At 34.9% G+C, this 19,036-nt stretch overlaps 1 protein-coding gene across 2 annotated transcripts in view; it reads right to left on the minus strand.

Moving 5' to 3' along the window:
- The window catches only part of USP32 (ubiquitin specific peptidase 32), a 204,498-nt gene that overhangs the window by 42,497 nt on the left and 142,965 nt on the right, over positions 1-19,036 (minus strand). For both annotated transcript variants that reach the window (XM_041725031.1, XM_041725030.1), the window contains exons 12-13: positions 10,472-10,574; positions 979-1,174 (exon numbers count right to left, since the gene is read on the minus strand). In XM_041725031.1, coding sequence (XP_041580965.1) covers positions 979-1,174; positions 10,472-10,574 — 299 coding nt within the window. The remainder of the gene's footprint in view (positions 1-978; positions 1,175-10,471; positions 10,575-19,036) is intronic.

Below are 19,036 nucleotides of genomic sequence, written 5' to 3' on the forward strand. Positions count from 1 at the left end.
GTCTGTGGCACTACCAGCCTGTGGATAGCACAGGTCAGAGTAAGCACATATCAAAAAGGACCTTAGAGAGGTTAAAGAAAAAATCTTGGTGTTAAAGCTCCTCAGAGAGAGCACTTCTAGGACTGCTGATGCTAATGTCAGATGGGGAACAAGAAGGAGATACAAAGAACTTTGTAGAGAAGGTGCCAGCTCTGTCCAATTTGCCAGCTCCCTTCATGGAAAGGAGAAAAGATCTCAAAGATGGAATAACAACAGAGTAAGGTTGAGAGCATTGCTAGTGTTATTAGCAGAATAATAGGGATCAACTCAACTCAGCTAGGCCACAAATACATCAAAGCATTTCCTCCAAATGTGTAGAAACACTGAGTTTTAGGTAGGTATGGGATTATGGGAAGCATTATGGCTTTTTTCTCAATAGCTTCATAAAAAATTCCCTCAATTCTGGCCTCAAATGTTTGTATAATCTGATATGAGGGTGCACTTAATCCAATGAAGGCAGAGACAGTTTTGGAGATGGAATTTTAGATTTTCTCAACAACTGTCTTCTGAAATCTAAATTTAATGACAAAATAATAGCAATAGGGAGAGAAGTGGCTTTAATCAACGAAAACAGTGAAAATATTTTGTCTTTTTTTTTTTTTTTACAAGTTTATTTATTTATTTTAAGTAGGTCCATGCCCAGTGTTGGCTTTGAACTCATGACTCCTGAGAGAAGAGTTGCGTGCTCTACTAACTGAGCCAGCCAGAAGCCGCAATCATTTTTAAATTGATTAATGAAGTAGAATACAGAATAGTTTCTCTTTGTAAAGCTACTACATTCAAGAATACATTCAAGAATCTTTTAATTGACTATTTCATTCAAAACTTACTGCTGTGAATGGAAGTCTGATTATATCCTAGAAAGGACACCCTCTGACAAAGTATACTCCTTTAAGAAGTGACCCTGAATAAACTTTATGGGAAACACGCCATACTTACCACTGCCAGCAGTTTCTGAAGCTTCAGATGCAGTAGAAATGTTGTCTGAAAATTTCTCTTCTGCGGTGTTCACATAACTAAGGCTGCCTCCTCCAATTCTATCTTCACTCTGCTCTATACAATGTACTGCTGTTCCAATTGAATATTTTCCTCCATTCAGAACAGATGATGGCTCAATTACAACAGGGCTGGCATCCTAAAAATCATGAAATCAGAGATTGAGATATAAATTTAATAATCTGATAACTAAGCAGCCTTTAAAAATGAATCCCCAAATTATCTATTGCTTCTAATCCTCCAGTAGTTTGCTACTGCTGATTAAGAACACTTTAATGTATAACTAAATTTTAGTTTTGTCAAAGTGTATAAATAAAATTGGCAAGGCAAACTGGGAATACATACTGCAAAGGACTTTGACACAAACTGAGTGAATAATGTATGTATGTATAGGTTTACCTATTATTTATTTTTAAAGATTTATTTACTTATTTCAGAGAGGGGAAGGGAGAAGCAGAAAGAAAGGGAGAGAGAGAATCCTCAGCACACTACTCGCCAAGCATGGAGCCTGACATGGGGCTTGATCTCATGATCCTGAGATCACAACCTGAGTCAGAGGCAGATGCTCAACCATGGAGCCACCCAGGTGCCCTGGGAGTTGACACCTTTATAAGATAAAGTATATGAATTAATACAACTATTTGAGATATTCTGGGATATTCTTGTCTGAGCTACCTGGACACTTGAGTTGTGTGCTCAAGACAGAAAAAGAGGTGGAATATAAAAATTTGGAGCCCCAGAGTCTTCCTGAAGCATAAGAACATGGTATATGTAGAATAAGGAGAGATCAATATTTACAAAATAGGCAATGGAAGAATCTGAGAAGGACACTGAATCTGAATGATGAGAGGAAAATCAAGAGATTGTACAGTAGCAGAAGCAGAGACTACTAGCACAGAATTATTTTCTACTAAGTTTAGTAATAGAAAAACAGAAATAGAAGACTCTGAGGGGCAGCCCAGGTGAGGTGGCTCAGCGGTTTAGCGCTGCCTTCAGTCCAGGGTGTGATCCTGGAGACCTGGAATTGAGTCTCATGTCAGGCTGCCTGCATAGAGCCTGCTTCTCCCTCTGCCTGTGTCTCTGTCTCTGTCTCTTTGTATCTCTCATAATAAAATCTTTTAAAAAAATAAGACTTTGAGAATGTATATCTATGAATGCTGTTAGAAGATCAGGATATCTGTAACTGAGAGGGTAAAGAGAAAGACTAAAGTGATTAACCAGTGAAACAAGATCCCACAGGCGTCTGAGGGGGTACGTAATAGCATGAGTAGAAGAACTCAAGTGGCATTCAATGAATACTGACATGTATTTTACAGATAAAATTGATCACTGGAGGTACTACTTATAAAGTAAATGACCGCAACCCAAGAAAAACATCAAATTCAAAAGACAAACTCCAAGAAACAGCACAGTGGGGCTTTAGTTTCTCTTAATGCAATTAGAGCACCCCTAATTTTAGCCTAAACAGGGAGACACTGTATCAACATTTTATTACATACTTTCTCCTCTTTGATCTATAAGCCAGGTGAATACTATCAATTCAGAAGCCAGCTCTGAAGAATTTTCAGTGCCTTTAATAGAAAGAGTGGCAATAAAACTTGGATTTCTTTCTACAAACCAATTCACTTTTTGTTTTATTTTGTTTTTAAGATTTTATTTATTCATGAGACACACAGAGAGAGAGAGAGAGAATGAGAGAGAGAGAGAATGAGAGAGAGAGAGAGGCAGAGACACAGGCAGAGGGAGAAGCAGGCTCCATGCAGGGAGCCTGACGTGGGACTTGATCCCAGGATTTCAGGATCATGCCCTGGGCCAAAGGCAGGCGCTAAACCACTGAGCCACCCAGAGATCCCCCCAATTCACTTTTTGGATTAAATTTTTAAAATAGCAATTGTTAAAACCTCACACAATTCAGAAGCATATAGATTCTTTATTACAGATACTCATGTTAGCATCTTCTGTCCATTAGTAACTTTCCTGAAGAATGGGAAAGGTCCCAGGTTATTTTGGGTATTAAATAACCTTAGTTCAGAGTGAAAAAGTCATTCCCTATTCAAATCTCTCTCAATCCTCTAATTACTTCAAGGAGAAGGTCCTGGTTTGGTACAAATGTGCTAATCTTGTTTTTTAATGTGCTAATTTAATACTTGATCTGCCAATGTAACACTTGATAAATTTCTCTTTTTAACAGAGAACAGACCTTAGTACTAGTCTTTAAAGGGCAACACTGGGATCCCTGGGTGGCGCAGCGGTTGGGCGCCTGCCTTTGGCCCAGGGCGCGATCCTGGAGACCCGGGATCGAATCCCACGTCGGGCTCCGGTGCATGGAGCCTGCTTCTCCCTCTGCCTGTGTCTCTGCCCCTCTCTCTCTCTGTGACTATCATAAATAAATAAAAATTAAAAAAAAGAAAAAAAAAAATAAAGGGCAACACTACTTAGCTGGAATTTGATATTATATCTTATTTTCATTGAATTTATTTTGACCTTCTATTTCTGGAGTGTGACACTGATATTCTTTTTAAGATACTGATGAAAAGGTTTAAAAATACATTTATTTACATTAAAAATGATAAGTTATTGACGTGGGACTTGATCCCAGGATTTCAGGATCATGCCCTGGGCCAAAGGCAGGCGCTAAACCACTGAGCCACCCAGAGATCCCCCCAATTCACTTTTTGGATTAAATTTTTAAAATAGCAATTGTTAAAACCTCACACAATTCAGAAGCATATAGATTCTTTATTACAGATACTCATGTTAGCATCTTCTGTCCATTAGTAACTTTCCTGAAGAATGGGAAAGGTCCCAGGTTATTTTGGGTATTAAATAACCTTAGTTCAGAGTGAAAAAGTCATTCCCTATTCAAATCTCTCTCAATCCTCTAATTACTTCAAGGAGAAGGTCCTGGTTTGGTACAAATGTGCTAATCTTGTTTTTTAATGTGCTAATTTAATACTTGATCTGCCAATGTAACACTTGATAAATTTCTCTTTTTTTTTTTTATTTTTTTTTTTTGATAAATTTCTCTTTTTAACAGAGAACAGACCTTAGTACTAGTCTTTAAAGGGCAACACTACTTAGCTGGAATTTGATATTATATCTTATTTTCATTGAATTTATTTTGACCTTCTATTTCTGGAGTGTGACACTGATATTCTTTTTAAGATACTGATGAAAAGGTTTAAAAATACATTTATTTACATTAAAAATGATAAGTTATTTTTATAAACATTTGTATATAATTTTGAAGATTTTATTTATTCATGAGAGACACACAGAAAGGGAGAGACATAGAGGGAGAAGCAGGCTCCCTACAGGGAGCCCAATGTAGAACTCAATCCCATGCCCCTAGAATCACAACCTGAGCCAAAGGCAGATGCTCAATCACTGAGCCACCCTAGTGCCCCTTATATAAACACATTAAATAAATAATGTATGGGCATTATATGGCAAAATATGATGGCCATAGTACACAAATGACTAAAAACTGGGAATCTACATTAAATGTGGATTTTGAGCCATCAGGATATTTTTTTATGTAAACTCTATGCCCAACGTGGAGCTTGAACTCATGATTTGGAGATAAAGAGTTACATGCTCTACCAACTGAGCCAGCCAGGTGCCCCTCATCAATATTTTAAGTTAGACTATCCACCAAAGAAATCAAAATTAGACAACAGAACAACAGAACCAAAATGACCTATGGTCAAAGAAGTAGAAATGTAAATTAGGCTTGATTTGTTTATATTATTAATCATATGTTTGGCCTTCAGAGTGCGGATTTCATGGCAATTTCTTAATTAAGCACAATATTGATCTCACAGCTTTTCTGACTGAGTCCAACAAAAAAGAATTAAATTTAAATTAGGTTTCAAAATAAATTTTCAGTAAACAAAAGTGACTGATTTATATTAATTCAATCTTTATTTTTCAATTATGTTTTCTGATTTATTTGGTCTGGAGCAGAACAGAGGTATTTCTTTTCTTTCTTTCTTTCAAAAGGTTTTCATATGATCCTATTATGCAGTCAAAATTGATAACCACTGCCCTAGTGAGGATTAGAGTCTCATACTTTTGTTTTTATAATGTGCTCCAAACATTGAGAGTATAGTAGTAACTAATTTCTTACTGAATGTATTACTTGCTCTGGAACTTGCTTTTTAGAAAGATTCATATTTTAACGAGCTTTTGGATCATTTCCTTCTTTCCTATATAGATGGAGTAAGACTAATAGAATAGCCATTCTGAAAGAATAACTTGAAAAATTAAAGTCTTCTCCCAGGTCACTTCATTATCCTCCAGAAAAATCACTTTATTTTTGCTATAGGTGTTCTTGACCTTAAGTGATGTCTACATAACTATATGGTTGATAGGTAACTCTTTTTTTTTTTCTTCAGGTAACTCTTTTTGAAATTTTGTTTTGTTTTGGTTTTGTTTTTTTTTCTTTTTAAAATTTATATTCATTTCTCTATTCCATATATTTTAAGTTTGTTATAGATATCTTTGGTAAGAAAATGGGGTGATAAGGATGCCTGGGTGGGTCAGGGGTTGAGCATCTGCCTTTGGGCCCAGGGCATGATCCTGGAGTCCTGGGATCGAGTCCCATATCGGGCTCTCTGCACGCACCCTGCTTCTCTCTCTGCCTGTGTTTCTGCCTCTCTCTCTCTCTCATGAATAAATAAATAAAATCTTTTAAAAAAAGAAAATGGGGTGATAAAAATATTATCAGTTATTAAGTCTGTTAAAGTTTCACAATAATTCAGCAACAGAATAATTTTAATAGCTTTTCAAAGTCTGCAATCTTTGCCTGCAGTGACTGCACATTATACTACATGCTTTCACATGGTGTAGTGAATGAGACCCTTTCTAGACTTAGAAAATAAGGGCTTTTCTTCACTGATTTTCCAAAGTTCCAACTAGAGTGGTCTATATTCTCACTGTGTGGCTTGCTTTTCTATCCTAGGAATCTACTGTTCTCAGTGTCCAGCATTGCCTAAAACTGTCACCATTACTCTGGTTCTTTCTTCCCCTTTCTTTGCTCTATTTTTCAGGTCATTGCTTCCACCCTTAGCTTTCAGTGAAATTGTCAACATTTTCAGTTGACTAATCTTATGACTACTTTCCTTCTTTCTAACGTAAAACAAACCAATTATAGTCATGTACATACTCACTGGTTCTTTCTGAGTATTATTTCCAGTTGCTCTGGGAAATTTTTTTCCCTTTAAATGTCAAAGGGAAAAAAAAAGTCAAAGGATCTTATTTTATTTTTACTGACTTCTGGGTCTAAAACTATTAGCAATTACTTTGTGTTTTCAGGAAGATAGGTCTCTAGGTAGGTAAAATTTCACCCATGATGAAAGATTTTCCTGTTCTCTAAGTCAATGATTCTTAGAAGGGCCATGTGGCATTTATTTAACGTAAGATAATTCTATTTTAAGCATGTCATAATTTCTTTTGAGTTGTTATCAGTGGTTACTCATGTTCCAAAATAAGGGTCAGGTCTCATTTTCTTCTCTATCAGTGATCATGCTACTTCTTTCTATACATATGTATACTATAAACATTAATGAAATTAAACAACTACTAGCTATGCCAATTTTATATTTCATTAGTCTGCAATGCTGGTTTTCAAAAAAATGGAATGTAGTATGGAGTAACAGAAAAAGTACTAAGATAGGAATCAAGAGACCTGAGCTATAGAAATCTAGATCAGGGCAGCCCGGGTGGCTCAGCGGTTTAGTGCCACCTTCAGCCCAGGGCGTGATCCTGGAGATCCAGGATCGAGTCCACATTGGGCGGAGCCCGCTTCTCTCTCTGCCTGTGTCTCTGCCTCTCTCCCTCTCTCTCTGTCTCTCATGAATAAATAAATAAAATCTTAAAAAAAAAAGAGATCTAGATCAGGTGCTAAAGTAATTGCCCAATACAACTCCACGCAATTAGAAAACCTAAAGGGCCTCAGAGGCTTCGTTTCTAAATTTAGAAAAAAGAAGTGCTTAAAGTCTTTCTAACTCCAAAGTCACATAATAACTAATAATACACAATAAACAGTAAAATCTGTACATGAGTAGTAAGAGCTGCTCCCTCAGGTCTCAAAACAGGAGGGAAGACAAAAAAAATACAATGATGACAAACAGAAAAGATTTCACTATATCTCCCCATTTACATTTGTACAACAGATTTCAAATAGTAGAAAAACTTTTGGCTCATTAAAGAAGAACAGATCCCATGAGCAAACCAAATATTCAAACTCAAGCCAATCATTCATATCTGAGGCAAACCACTTCTGAGAATGGATTATTTTTCCTGTTCCATTAGTCTCTACTTAGGCATGCTACTGTCTGAAAGATACAGGGTGCTCTCACAGACAGTAATTCATATGAGCAAATATCTCATTTTATAAAGATACATTAACTAAAGGTTAACTGATATCTTATTAGGTGGGCAGACTAAGGAAAATCAAATTATCTAACACAACAAAAACACTGATTTTTTTTTCCTTAAAGCATTTGCCAAAATTAACCATATATAATGGAAAAATAAATATTACTATTGCTACTGCTGCTAAAACCACTGCTAGTATTACTACCATTACTTCCTCTAATTTTACATAGGGTCCTACTTGCCAGACATGGAGCTAAGTGCTTCACATATGTTAATTCATTTAATTCTTTGTAACAATCCTATTGAAATAGGTATCATGAGTAACTTGGTTCATATGAGGAAACTGAGGTAGAGAAAGGAGAAGTAACTTTTTCAAGGTCATACAGCAAGTAGCAGGACTACGACTCTAACACAGGGAGTACAAGCTCACTACTATTATCTTATACTATTCTCTCAGACTATTAGCTAATACTTTCTGAGTATTTACTATGTGCCAGACACTGTTTTAAAAGGCTTAACATGGGGACGCCTGGGTAGCTCAGCTGTTGAGCGGCTGCCCTTGGTTCAGGGCATGGTCCTGGAGTCCCAGGATCAAGTCCCACATCCGGCTCCCTGCAGGGAGCCTGCTTCTCCCTCTGCCTATGTCTCTGCCTCTCTCTGTGTCTCTTATGAATAAATAAAATCTTTAAAAAAATTAAATGCTTAACATGTATCAACTCCTTCAATCTTCATAACATCCTATGATAGAGGTTACTGTTCTTAATCTCATTTACAGACAAGGCCCAGAATATCACTTTTTTAAAAAGTTATGCATTTAAAAGGAAGTTGCCTTTTATTTAGTAAAGAACACTTTTCTTTTTTTTTTTTTTTTTTTTTAAATTTTTTATTTATTTATGATAGTCACAGAGAGAGAGAGAGAGAGAGAGAGAGAGAGGCAGAGACACAGGCAGAGGGAGAAGCAGGCTCCATGCACCGGGAGCCTGATGTGGGATTCGATCCTGGGTCTCCAGGATCGCGCCCTGGGCCAAAGGCAGGCGCCAAACCGCTGCGCCACCCAGGGATCCCCCTAAAGAACACTTTTCTAATTAACATTATCATCAGAAAGGACTGCTATTATTCAATTTACATTTTTCCCTTATTAAATAAGTTGCAGTCTCTGCTACCCTTCCCTACACAGAAACTGATATCTTTCTCACCAATTTAATCAATTTCATTTTATTTTTTTAAATAAAATTTTTTAAAAAAATATTTATTTATTTATTTGAGAGAGAGAGAAAGCACACATGTGAGAGCAGCAGGGTTAAGGGTGGTGGTGGTACAGCAGAAGATCTCAAGCAGACTCTGAGCTGAGCATGGAGCCCGACTCAGGGCTTGATCTCATGACCCTGATAGCATGACACGAGCTGACATCAAGAGTCAGATGCTTAACCAAATGAGCCACCCAGGCGCCTCTAAGCAGTTTCATTTTAAAGTAAACTTTAAAGCCTGCATTTGACAGATGCATACTAGACAGTAATATAGAATCCCAGAGTGGAGAGAATATGATACTTAAGTGTAGATTTTTCCCCTCTACATCTCTCCCTTACCACCCTCCACTAATTCTTTTAATGTGTAGAAGAGTTATGGCAGGCAAGAGCAAATCAGGTCTGTGTTCTCAGCAGTGCACTTCTGTCTATAAGGGTTGTGCTGCTAAGAACAAGACCTCTACCTGTGTTCCTACAGGAAATGAAAAGTAATACAAAATACAAAATGAGGTTACTCTTTTAGTCTATAGCCAGTAAGACATTAAGAACCACTCATTCTAAGGCTAATCTAAGAATATAAAGGACAAAAAGCATTTCAAAATAGACTGTGATGCTTTACCCCACTGTTTTCATTTTCTGTTTACAATCACCATCATTATCTACCTACAAGGTTTGAAGTCATTTGCCTACTTTTCTACTCCTTCAAGAGTATCAATTAATGTATTTTATATGTGAAAACCAATATCAAAACTGCAAAATGGAAAAAGAACCAGGCAGAATAATGAAGTAGATAATATAAACAGTCTACCAATATTCTGACAATGACAGAAAAGGACATTATAGAAAATATGAATCAAATAATCAGGTTAGTGATCATTTGGCAACTAACAATGAGTCTATATATCAACTGGCTCTCCAAGTAGGAAGAAATTTGATTCCTGGCGTTTCTCTGAGTCTTTTTAATTCTGAAGAAAAATTCATTCTATTTTAAGTAAGATGAGAATATTCACTAATGAGAATGTCCCTTTTAACCCTTTATTTGGAACAATGGCAGATTATTTAAGAAATTGAGTTTTTTTTTTAATTTTTTTTAATTTTTATTTATTTATGATAGTCACAGAGAGAGAGAGAGAGGCAGAGACATAGGCAGAGGGAGAAGCAGGCTCCATGCACCGGGAGCCTGATGTGGGATTCGATCCCGGGTCTCCAGGATCGCGCCCTGGGCCAAAGACAAGTGCCAAACCGCTGCGCCACCCAGGGATCCCAAGAAATTGAGTTTTAATGTTAATCCTGATATTAACTTTCTTAAATAGAAAATCAACACTTCTTACCCACACAAGGCTCTTCAACATTTTGATGAAAAAGGTGAATAAATAAAGGATAATGTAAATGATGTGGTTAAGACACCAATGGCTTAAAAGTCAGTCAGTCCTTGGGTTTGATCCCAGAACTTCCACCCTAAGCAAGATATTTAGGTCACCTTTAATCTCAGCCTCAGGTTCGTCACAAGTAAAGTAAGTTCATACCACCTTTCTCCCAGGGATACTGTGAGGATTTAATTAAATACGTAAGGTGTATATACATGCACCCCCATGTCTATTATTACCTTCCTCACAGAGTTGTTGCAAGAGAGGAAATTTACGTGGAAGTGTAAGCACAGAGGTTGGTCCCTAGAAGTATCACACAGTTACTCATTTCTTGCCCCTTCAAGTCCTTATCTACGTCGAACCATTTTATTACTGGCCAGTAGTCACACAAAGTCTGATGGAGTTGAAAATCCTATGAAATATGCAAAAGGGAAGCATACTCACATATTTGACATATTCTTTCCACTGCTGCCACCACTGCATGGAGATGATAAACCAATTGTGTCCTGGTTGCAGACCGTACCTGCTCTCTCGTTCTAACCATCCTCTGTACATACAATAGAAATTCAATACATTAAATGGTATATGAAACAGATGACCACACAGAATGACATCCAGAAATCATCATTAGAAATTTTTACAAAGGAAAAACATGACAGATATACTCGGGAGACTATCAGAGTTTCCATTAGTGAAACACTGATAAGTCAATTTCAGGAGTCATAAAACCACTATCAAGCTTCATATTTGATGTTTTAAAAATAGTTTTAATGAGGAATAATTTATGTAACATAAAATTTACCTGAATTAAAGAGTATAAATCAAATGTGGTAAATTTATAGACATGTGCAATAATCACCACAATCTAATAATCCAATTCTAGAACATTTCCATTACCCTTAAAAGCTATCCTGTGCCCACTTTTAGTCAATTTCTGTTACTACCTCAGCCCAGGAAACCCTACTCTATTTTTTATCTCTTACAAATTTCCCTTTTCTGAACATTTCATATAAATGGAATAATACAACACATGGTCTTTTAACATCTGGCCTCTCTAACTTACCATAATGTTTTTGAGGTTCATCTATGTTGTAACAAATTATCGTTACTTTGTGCTTTGTTATTCCATTGCAAATACTATTTTTCTAAACATTTATTTTCTTTAGAGAGAGAGAAAGAGGGAGAAAGCACAAGTAGGGGGGTAGGGGCAAAGGGAGAGATAGAGAATCTCAAGCAGAGTCCCCACTGAGCATGAAGCCTGACATGGAGCTCAATCCCAGGACCCTGAGATCACGAGCCAAAATCAAGAGTTGGCTACTTAACTGACTGACACCCCCTGAAATACTATTTATAATGCATTCCACAGGTGTGTATACACCATATTTTGTTTATCCACCTAACATCTGATAATTTGAAATTGGCAAGCTGTTTTCCAAAGTGGCCACACCATTTAACATTTTTATCAGGTATAATAGTTCTAGTTTTTCCATATTCTTGGCAATGGTTATTATTGTCTGTTTTTTCTATCATAAATGTTCAAGTGGGTGTGAAGTGGCATCCATGGGGATTTAAAAAAAAATCTGTTTTTATGGAGGAGAAATTCATAACATAAGATGGTAACATATTTTGAATGTACTAATGCCACTCAATTATACATTTTAAAATAGTCACTTCTTTGCTACGCATATTTCTCCAAAACATTCTCATACATGCCAACTGAGCAGTTATACACTATGCAGTTATTTCCTATTACTCCCTTCCCCCAACCCTTGACAAGCACCATTTTGCTTTTTATCTATTCATTTACCTATTCTGAACATTTCATATAAATAGAATCATTCAATATGTGACCTTCTCTATTTGGCTTTTTTCATTTGTGAGGTTCATCCATGTTGCTGCATGCATGAGTACACCATTCCTTTGTAAGGCTGAATAATATTCCAGAGCTTGCATATTCCACTTTTTGTTCATCCATTCATCCACTAATGGCTATGTGGACTGTTTCCTCTTACTGGCTATTGTGTATAGTGTTGCTATGAACATTTGTGTACAATTATTTGAGTTCCTGTTTTCAACTGTTTAGGGTATATACCTAGAAGTGGAATTGCCAGATTAAATAGTGATTCCATGTTGAGGAACTACCAATATTTTTGCATAGCAGTCTACACCATTTTACAGTTTTACCAGTTTTGTATCAGTGTCTCAATTTCTCCACATCCTCACAAAATTTATTTTCCATTTTTAAAATTATAAACAGCCTAGTAAGTACAAAGTAGAATCACTGCGTTTTTGAGTTGCATTTCCTTAATGACTAATGACTTTGAACATCTTTCTATGTGCTCGATGACCATTTGTAGGTCATCTCTGGAAAAATGTGTATTCAAGTCCTTTGCCCAGTTTTTAGTTGAGTTTTTTGTTGGTGAACTGTAGGAGTTCTGTATATATTCTCATTACTTGACTCCTGGAAGATCTAGATTTACAAACATTATCTCCCATTTTGCAGGTTGTTGTTTTATTTTCTTGATAATGTCTTTTGATTAAAAAAAAAAAGAAGTTTTAAATTATAAAGAAATCAATTTTATCTATTTTTTCTTTGGTTGCTCATGCTTTTAGTGTCACACATATAAGAATTCAACTTAAAATCCAAATCACACTTGAAAAAATACTTTTCCCAGATACAGAATAAAAATACTATTCTGCTCACTTCTGGATTCCAAGATTTCTGATGAGAAATCTGCTGCTAATCTTATTGAGGATCTACTGCATGTGATGGGTAGTTTTTCTCCTGCTTTTAAAACTTTCTCTGTCCTTAGGCTTCTGACGATCTAATTATAATGTGTCTTGGTGTGAATTACTTAGAGTTTTATCCTTCTTGGAGTTCAAGGCCGTTATTTCTTCAAATATTCTGCCACTTTCTCCCTTCTTCTAGGATTCCTATTGCATGTATCCTGGTATGATTGCTGCTATTCCATAGGTCGAGTAAGCTCTGTTCATTTTCCTCTGTTCTTTTTTCTTTTTACTCCTCAGTCTCAATAGCTTTAACTGATCTCTCTTTAGATTTTAACTTCTCTCAGCTGGGCTTTGTGGTTCTCAGTGTACAAAAACAACGTAAAAAAAAAAACACTTTTAGCTTGCAGGCTATATACAATCAGGCAATGGACCAAAGTTAGCCAAGGGCCACAGTATAATAATCCATGGCTTAATATATAGTCAGTCCTGTACAATATTCCATGTGTACTTGAGTATGTACTCTACTGTTGGATGGTGTTCTGCTGTTGGGTGCACATGTATTTATAATTTATCTTCTGACAAATTGAAATTTTTATCATTATAAATGTCTGCCTGTAGTAACAATTCTTTGCCTAAAAGCCATTTTTTTCCTAGTATCAGTACATCCACTTCAGCTTTCTTATGGTTACCCTATGTCTGGTTATAGCTATTTCATCATTTTACTTTCAATCTATTTGTGTCTTTGAATCTCAAGTATTTAGATTTAAAAAATCAGACTATCTTTAGCTTTTGATAATTATTTAATCCATTTATATTTAAGGTAATTATTGATATGGATTTGTGTCTACCATTTTGTTATTTTCTATTTGTCTCAAGTATTTTTTTTATTTTTGTTTTCTCTATTCCTCCTTTACTTCCCTTTTTGTATTAAATAGATCGTTTTCTAGTATATCATTTTAATTATTATTTTTAAGACTATATTTGGGATTATTTTCTTATTGGTTGCTCTAGGGGTATAAAATAAAGCTTAATACATGCTACTTCAGATTAATACTAATTTATTTCAGTAAACTATAGAAGTTGCTCAAATATAGTTCACTTCCTATTCTCTTGGTTGTATATTATTGTCATGCATAGGACATCTTTGGAACATAGCTTTCAAATTATTGTCTTATGGTTTTGTATTTTAAAGTGTTAAAAGGATGAAAGAGAAAAATATATTTATACTGTCTTATTATTAAGTTTACTGGTGCTCTAGATTTCTTTGTGTAGTTCAAATTATTGTCTAGGGTCACTTTGTTTTAGCATGAAGAAGTTCCTTCAGTATTTTAAGTTATTTTAATCCTTCAGCATTTGAAACGTGTTTAATTGCAACAGTGTTTATATGGGAATGTTTTCAAATTACCTTAATTTGAAGGATAGTTCTGCTGCATAAAGAATTCTGGGTTGATAGTTTTTCCCCCTTCAGCACTCTGAATGTCATCCCACTGTCTACTGACATTCATCATTTCTAAAAACAAATGGTCAGCCATTAATTTTACTGGGGTTGCCTTTTACAAATGGAGTCATTTATCTCTTTCTAGTTTTAGGAGCTTCTTTTTTGTAGCTTTGAACAGTTTGACTGTGATATGTTTATAGATGTGGATCTGTTTTTAACCTCCTTCTAAGTTTATTGAGCTTCTTGGATTAACAACTTTTAGTAATTTTAGAAGGTATTATGCCATTATTTTGTCAAAAAATTTTTTTCTGCTCCTTTCTCTCCTCCTTTTGGGATTTCCATTATGTGTGTTTTGATATAGTTGTCTCTGGTGTTCTACAATCTTAGGTTCTATTCATTTTTATTTTTTCTGTTCTTCATATTGGAAAAATCTATTTATCCATACTCAATTTTGCCGGTTATTTCTCTGCAGCTCCAATCTGTTGCTGAGTCGCTGTAATGAATTTTCATTTATTGTAATTTTCAACTTCAGAATTTCCATTTAGTTCATTTTTAAAATCTTTATCTTTATTGATAGTTTATATTTGATTGGTTAATATCATTATACTTTCCTTTAATTCTTTAAACAAAGCTTCCTTTAGCAGTGAAAATATTTATAATTCTGCTTTGAATTCTTTGTATTCTAAGTCAGACATCTGGGGCTACCTCAGTGACAGTTTCTATTAATTAGTATTGTTCCCTACCACCACCATGGTATGTGGGTCATGTTTTCCTATTTTGTTGCATGTTTCATGATCTTCTGTTACTGAGAAGTGGACATATTTCATAATATATCTCACCAACTCTGTATTCTGATACTGCCTGTGAGTTTTGCCTTATGACTTCCTGGACAATTCTAAAGTCTGTTTCCCATGCAGTGTGAAGCTGCTGTTTTCTTCATTATTATTTCTTACATTTAAGTTTGGCCTCCTTGAGGAGAGTATAACTTACTGGTCAGCCAATGACTGGTGAGGCGCTGTGCTGAAACATCTTGAGTCAGTGACACGTGCGCCTTTTTTCTTATATCAGTTCAGTTTGGGAAATTATGCAAAGTTCAGGCAGTTTACAAACCTTCCTTGGTGTGTATTTTCTGCATGTGCAAAGTCTCACATTCAATCAGGAATGAATCGATAGCTAAAGTCTTCTGTGGTTTCTGCTGAGCTTGAGCATGGCCTTGTATATACAAGCAGCCTTCCAGTTCATTTGGGATTGGGGGAGATTATCAATATACACTATTGTTATACTGTTCTCCGGATCTCTTTGTTACTTTCCTTGACTAATATTTCAACCAAAAGCTAATGATGTTCCCTGACTGCCACCATGATCACTATTTTATTTATTCATTTTTTTCTTAGGCAGGCACTCTCTATTTGGAATACTCTCTATTTGGAATAGAGAATTCTTGCTCTATTCCAAATTAAGTCTGCCTTGTCACCTCTGCTTTGGTAAAACTATCATGCTGCATAGGAGGGAACAGGGCCAGCCCCAGATAAAATTACTATGGATTCCCACTATTCTTACTGAGGTTTAGTAGTTTAATAATAAATAATACTTGAATAAATGCTTCCTAACTTGTTGAATACCTCTGGTCAATTTCCAGAGTCCTGAAAGTTTGCTGACAACTTTGTACAGTGTTATTATATTTTGTTCAGTTGCTTTTCAGGGAGAGGATCTGCTGAGTTCTTCACCCAGCCACAGCAGAAATCATGATACTAATTTTGAAACAAATTACTGAATCTTTAAGTTAGAAGTATTTTATTCACTTCATTGCTTATAGTACCAACCTGATCCATCCTTTAAAAATCAGACATGAAAATGGAGGCAAAATCAAACTAAACTCAAAAATCACAAATGAAATTAACCAAGTTAGAATCTAGAATTTAAAGTTCAGATTTATTGAAAATTAAGGAATAGAGAAAGCACATTATTTGTGTTTTCAATGAAAAAGGCCCTAGACTTGATTCTGCCACTTCCATGCAATTTTTGCTAAGTCCTTCAACTTCAGTCAATCTCAGTTTCCTCTTTTATAAAATGATATGGTGACAGTAATTTAATGCAGTTATTCTAAGGAATAGATGAAATAATGCAAAGTGAAACTGTTGTGCAAAGAACAAAATTCTATAAAGACATGTGATTATACCACTATTATATTTTTAAATAGGGATGCTATAGGCATTTGCTAAATAATTAAGCCAAGAAATATATACACAGAGCTATATAACATTCTTTTTTTAATCAATATTTTTCTTTTTAAAAAACTTTTTATTTTAATTCCAGTTAGTTAACGTACAGTGTTATATTAGTTTCAGGTGTACAATATAGCGATTCAACAATTTCATACATCACCCAGTACTCATCTAGATAGCATTCTTAGTATCTATGCTAAGTCATGCTGACTTCAGAAGATATTAGTATGTGATGAAATTAGATTGCAATACTGTAAGAAAAACAAAGCTACTGCAGCTACATAAAGTCTTTCAGTATTTCTTTACAATACCTCATTTGTACACTTAATGTATTTATTTTTAAAGATTTTACTTATTTATTCATGAGAGACACACAGAGAAGCAGCGACGTAGGCAGAAGGAGAAGTAGGCTCCATCCAGGGAGCCTGATGTGGGACTTGATCCAGGACCCTGGGACCATGACCTGAGCCAAAGGCAGATGCTCAACCATGGAGCCACGCAGGTGCCCCTACACTTAATGTATTTATCATTTTTTAAATGAGAGTTAAAAATCAGAAAAAGATTCAAACAACTCTGTCAACATTATAAACAAGAATGAGTCTTCTGAGCATGAAAATTAAAAAGACTACATGAGTCTAGAGTTTTTATGAAAACACTTTAAAACTGGAAAATACACTTTGCTACTTCAATTAATCTGAATCTCAACTGGCATTCTTCTTTAAATATTGACTACCTAATCCTCTCAGGCATTCCAAACAACTCTGTTTTAGTAAACTTTCTTTTATCAAGCAGTCCTACACCAGAAGAAACTACTAAAAAATTTGTATACACACTACTTTTAGGTGACAAAACTGTATATTGAATTTATTCTTTTTTTTATATTGAATTTATTCTAAAGGCAAAGTTTAGTAGAGATTTGGTCCTGTTTCTGAAACTTTCTATACAAATGTATAGTATTATGGTAACACTAAAGTACTGAAAGATACTTAATGTATCAAAAACTGAATAAAAAAATTTCAATCATAGCTATAAAAACACACATGCCTATTAACCAAGATATTTTACTTCAAGTAATTCTGCCTAAATACATAACCGAAGGGATACAGACTTTGTTACTAAATTGTATTTTTAAAAATATAGATTAAAAATAGGGGATGAACAAGGCCTGTGCCAGTCACTGAAATTATAAGAGGCCTTATTGATATGTAAAAGGGTCATTTGATATGATCTGCAGTGAAAATGAGGAGGCCTAAAATAAAACAATATTTTGAAATATTTTTTTAAAAAAATTACAAATTCTAACAAAGGCATACATACATATGTGGGTATAGGAATATAAAAGTGTCAATAGTGTGACCATCAACAGAACTAAAAGGCAATCAATGAAATGGGAAGAAATATCTGCAAACCACAGATCTGATAAGGGATTATATCCAAAATATATACATAAGAAATTCTTACAATTTAGTAGTAAAAAAATAATAATCAATTAAAAAATGGGAAAGAACCTGAGTAGACATTGTTCTAAAAAAGCCATACAAATGGCCAACAGCTACATGAAAAGATGTTTAACATCACTAATCATCAGGGAAATACAAATCAAAACAACAATGAGGTATCATTTCACACCTGTCAGGATGGCGATTATCAAAAAGACAAGAGATAATATACACTGGCAAAAATGCTGAGAAAAAAAGAACTCTTATACACTGCTGATGGGAATATAAAAACCACGTTTTACATGAGATTAAAAAAAGAACTACCATATGATCTAGCAATCCCACTTCTGGGTATATAACCGAAGGAAACAAAATCATTATATTGAAGATGATAGCTTTAATTACATATTCTTTGCAGCATTATTCACAAAAATCAAAATATGGAAACAAGTATCCAACAATGAATGAATGGACAAACAAAATGTGGTACATATATACAATGGAATATTATCCAGTCTTAAGGAAATTCTACCATTTACAGCAACATGGATGAGGATAGAAGCCAAAGAGAGATAAATATTGAACGGTATATATCACTTATATGTAGAATCTTTAAAAAAAAAAAAGGGTTGAATTCAGAAACAGTAGAAAAGCGATTGCTGGGGGTTGGGGTTAATAGAGAATAGGTGAAAAAGGGTACAAATTTTTATGATAAGATGAATTAAGTCTGCAGATATAACGTATAACATGGTTGACTACCACTTGATAACACTATAGTGTGTAACTGTGAGTACAACTTAAATGTTCTCATACACACAAAAAAAGTATGTGAGGGATTGGAGTAGAACTTAAATATTCTCACACACACACAAAAGTATGTGAGGGGCAAGTAATTCCCTCAATGGAAAGAATCCTTCACAATGCATACATATATCAAATCACATTGTATACTTTATATACTTTACAATTTTAGATGTTAATTATACCTCAATAAAGCTGAAAAAATGTCAAGAGCAATTACCTGTAAATACAGAGATGATGGGCATTTGTTTGCTTTTTGTTTACCTCTACTTTACAATCTTTCTTTTTTTTTTTTTTTTTTAAAGATTTTATTTATTTATTCATGAGAGACACAGAGAGAGAGAGGCAGAGACACAGGCAGAGCGAGAGGCAGGCT

Source organism: Vulpes lagopus, chromosome 12 (assembly GCF_018345385.1).
Source record: "Vulpes lagopus strain Blue_001 chromosome 12, ASM1834538v1, whole genome shotgun sequence".
Classification (NCBI taxonomy): Eukaryota; Metazoa; Chordata; class Mammalia; order Carnivora; family Canidae; genus Vulpes; species Vulpes lagopus.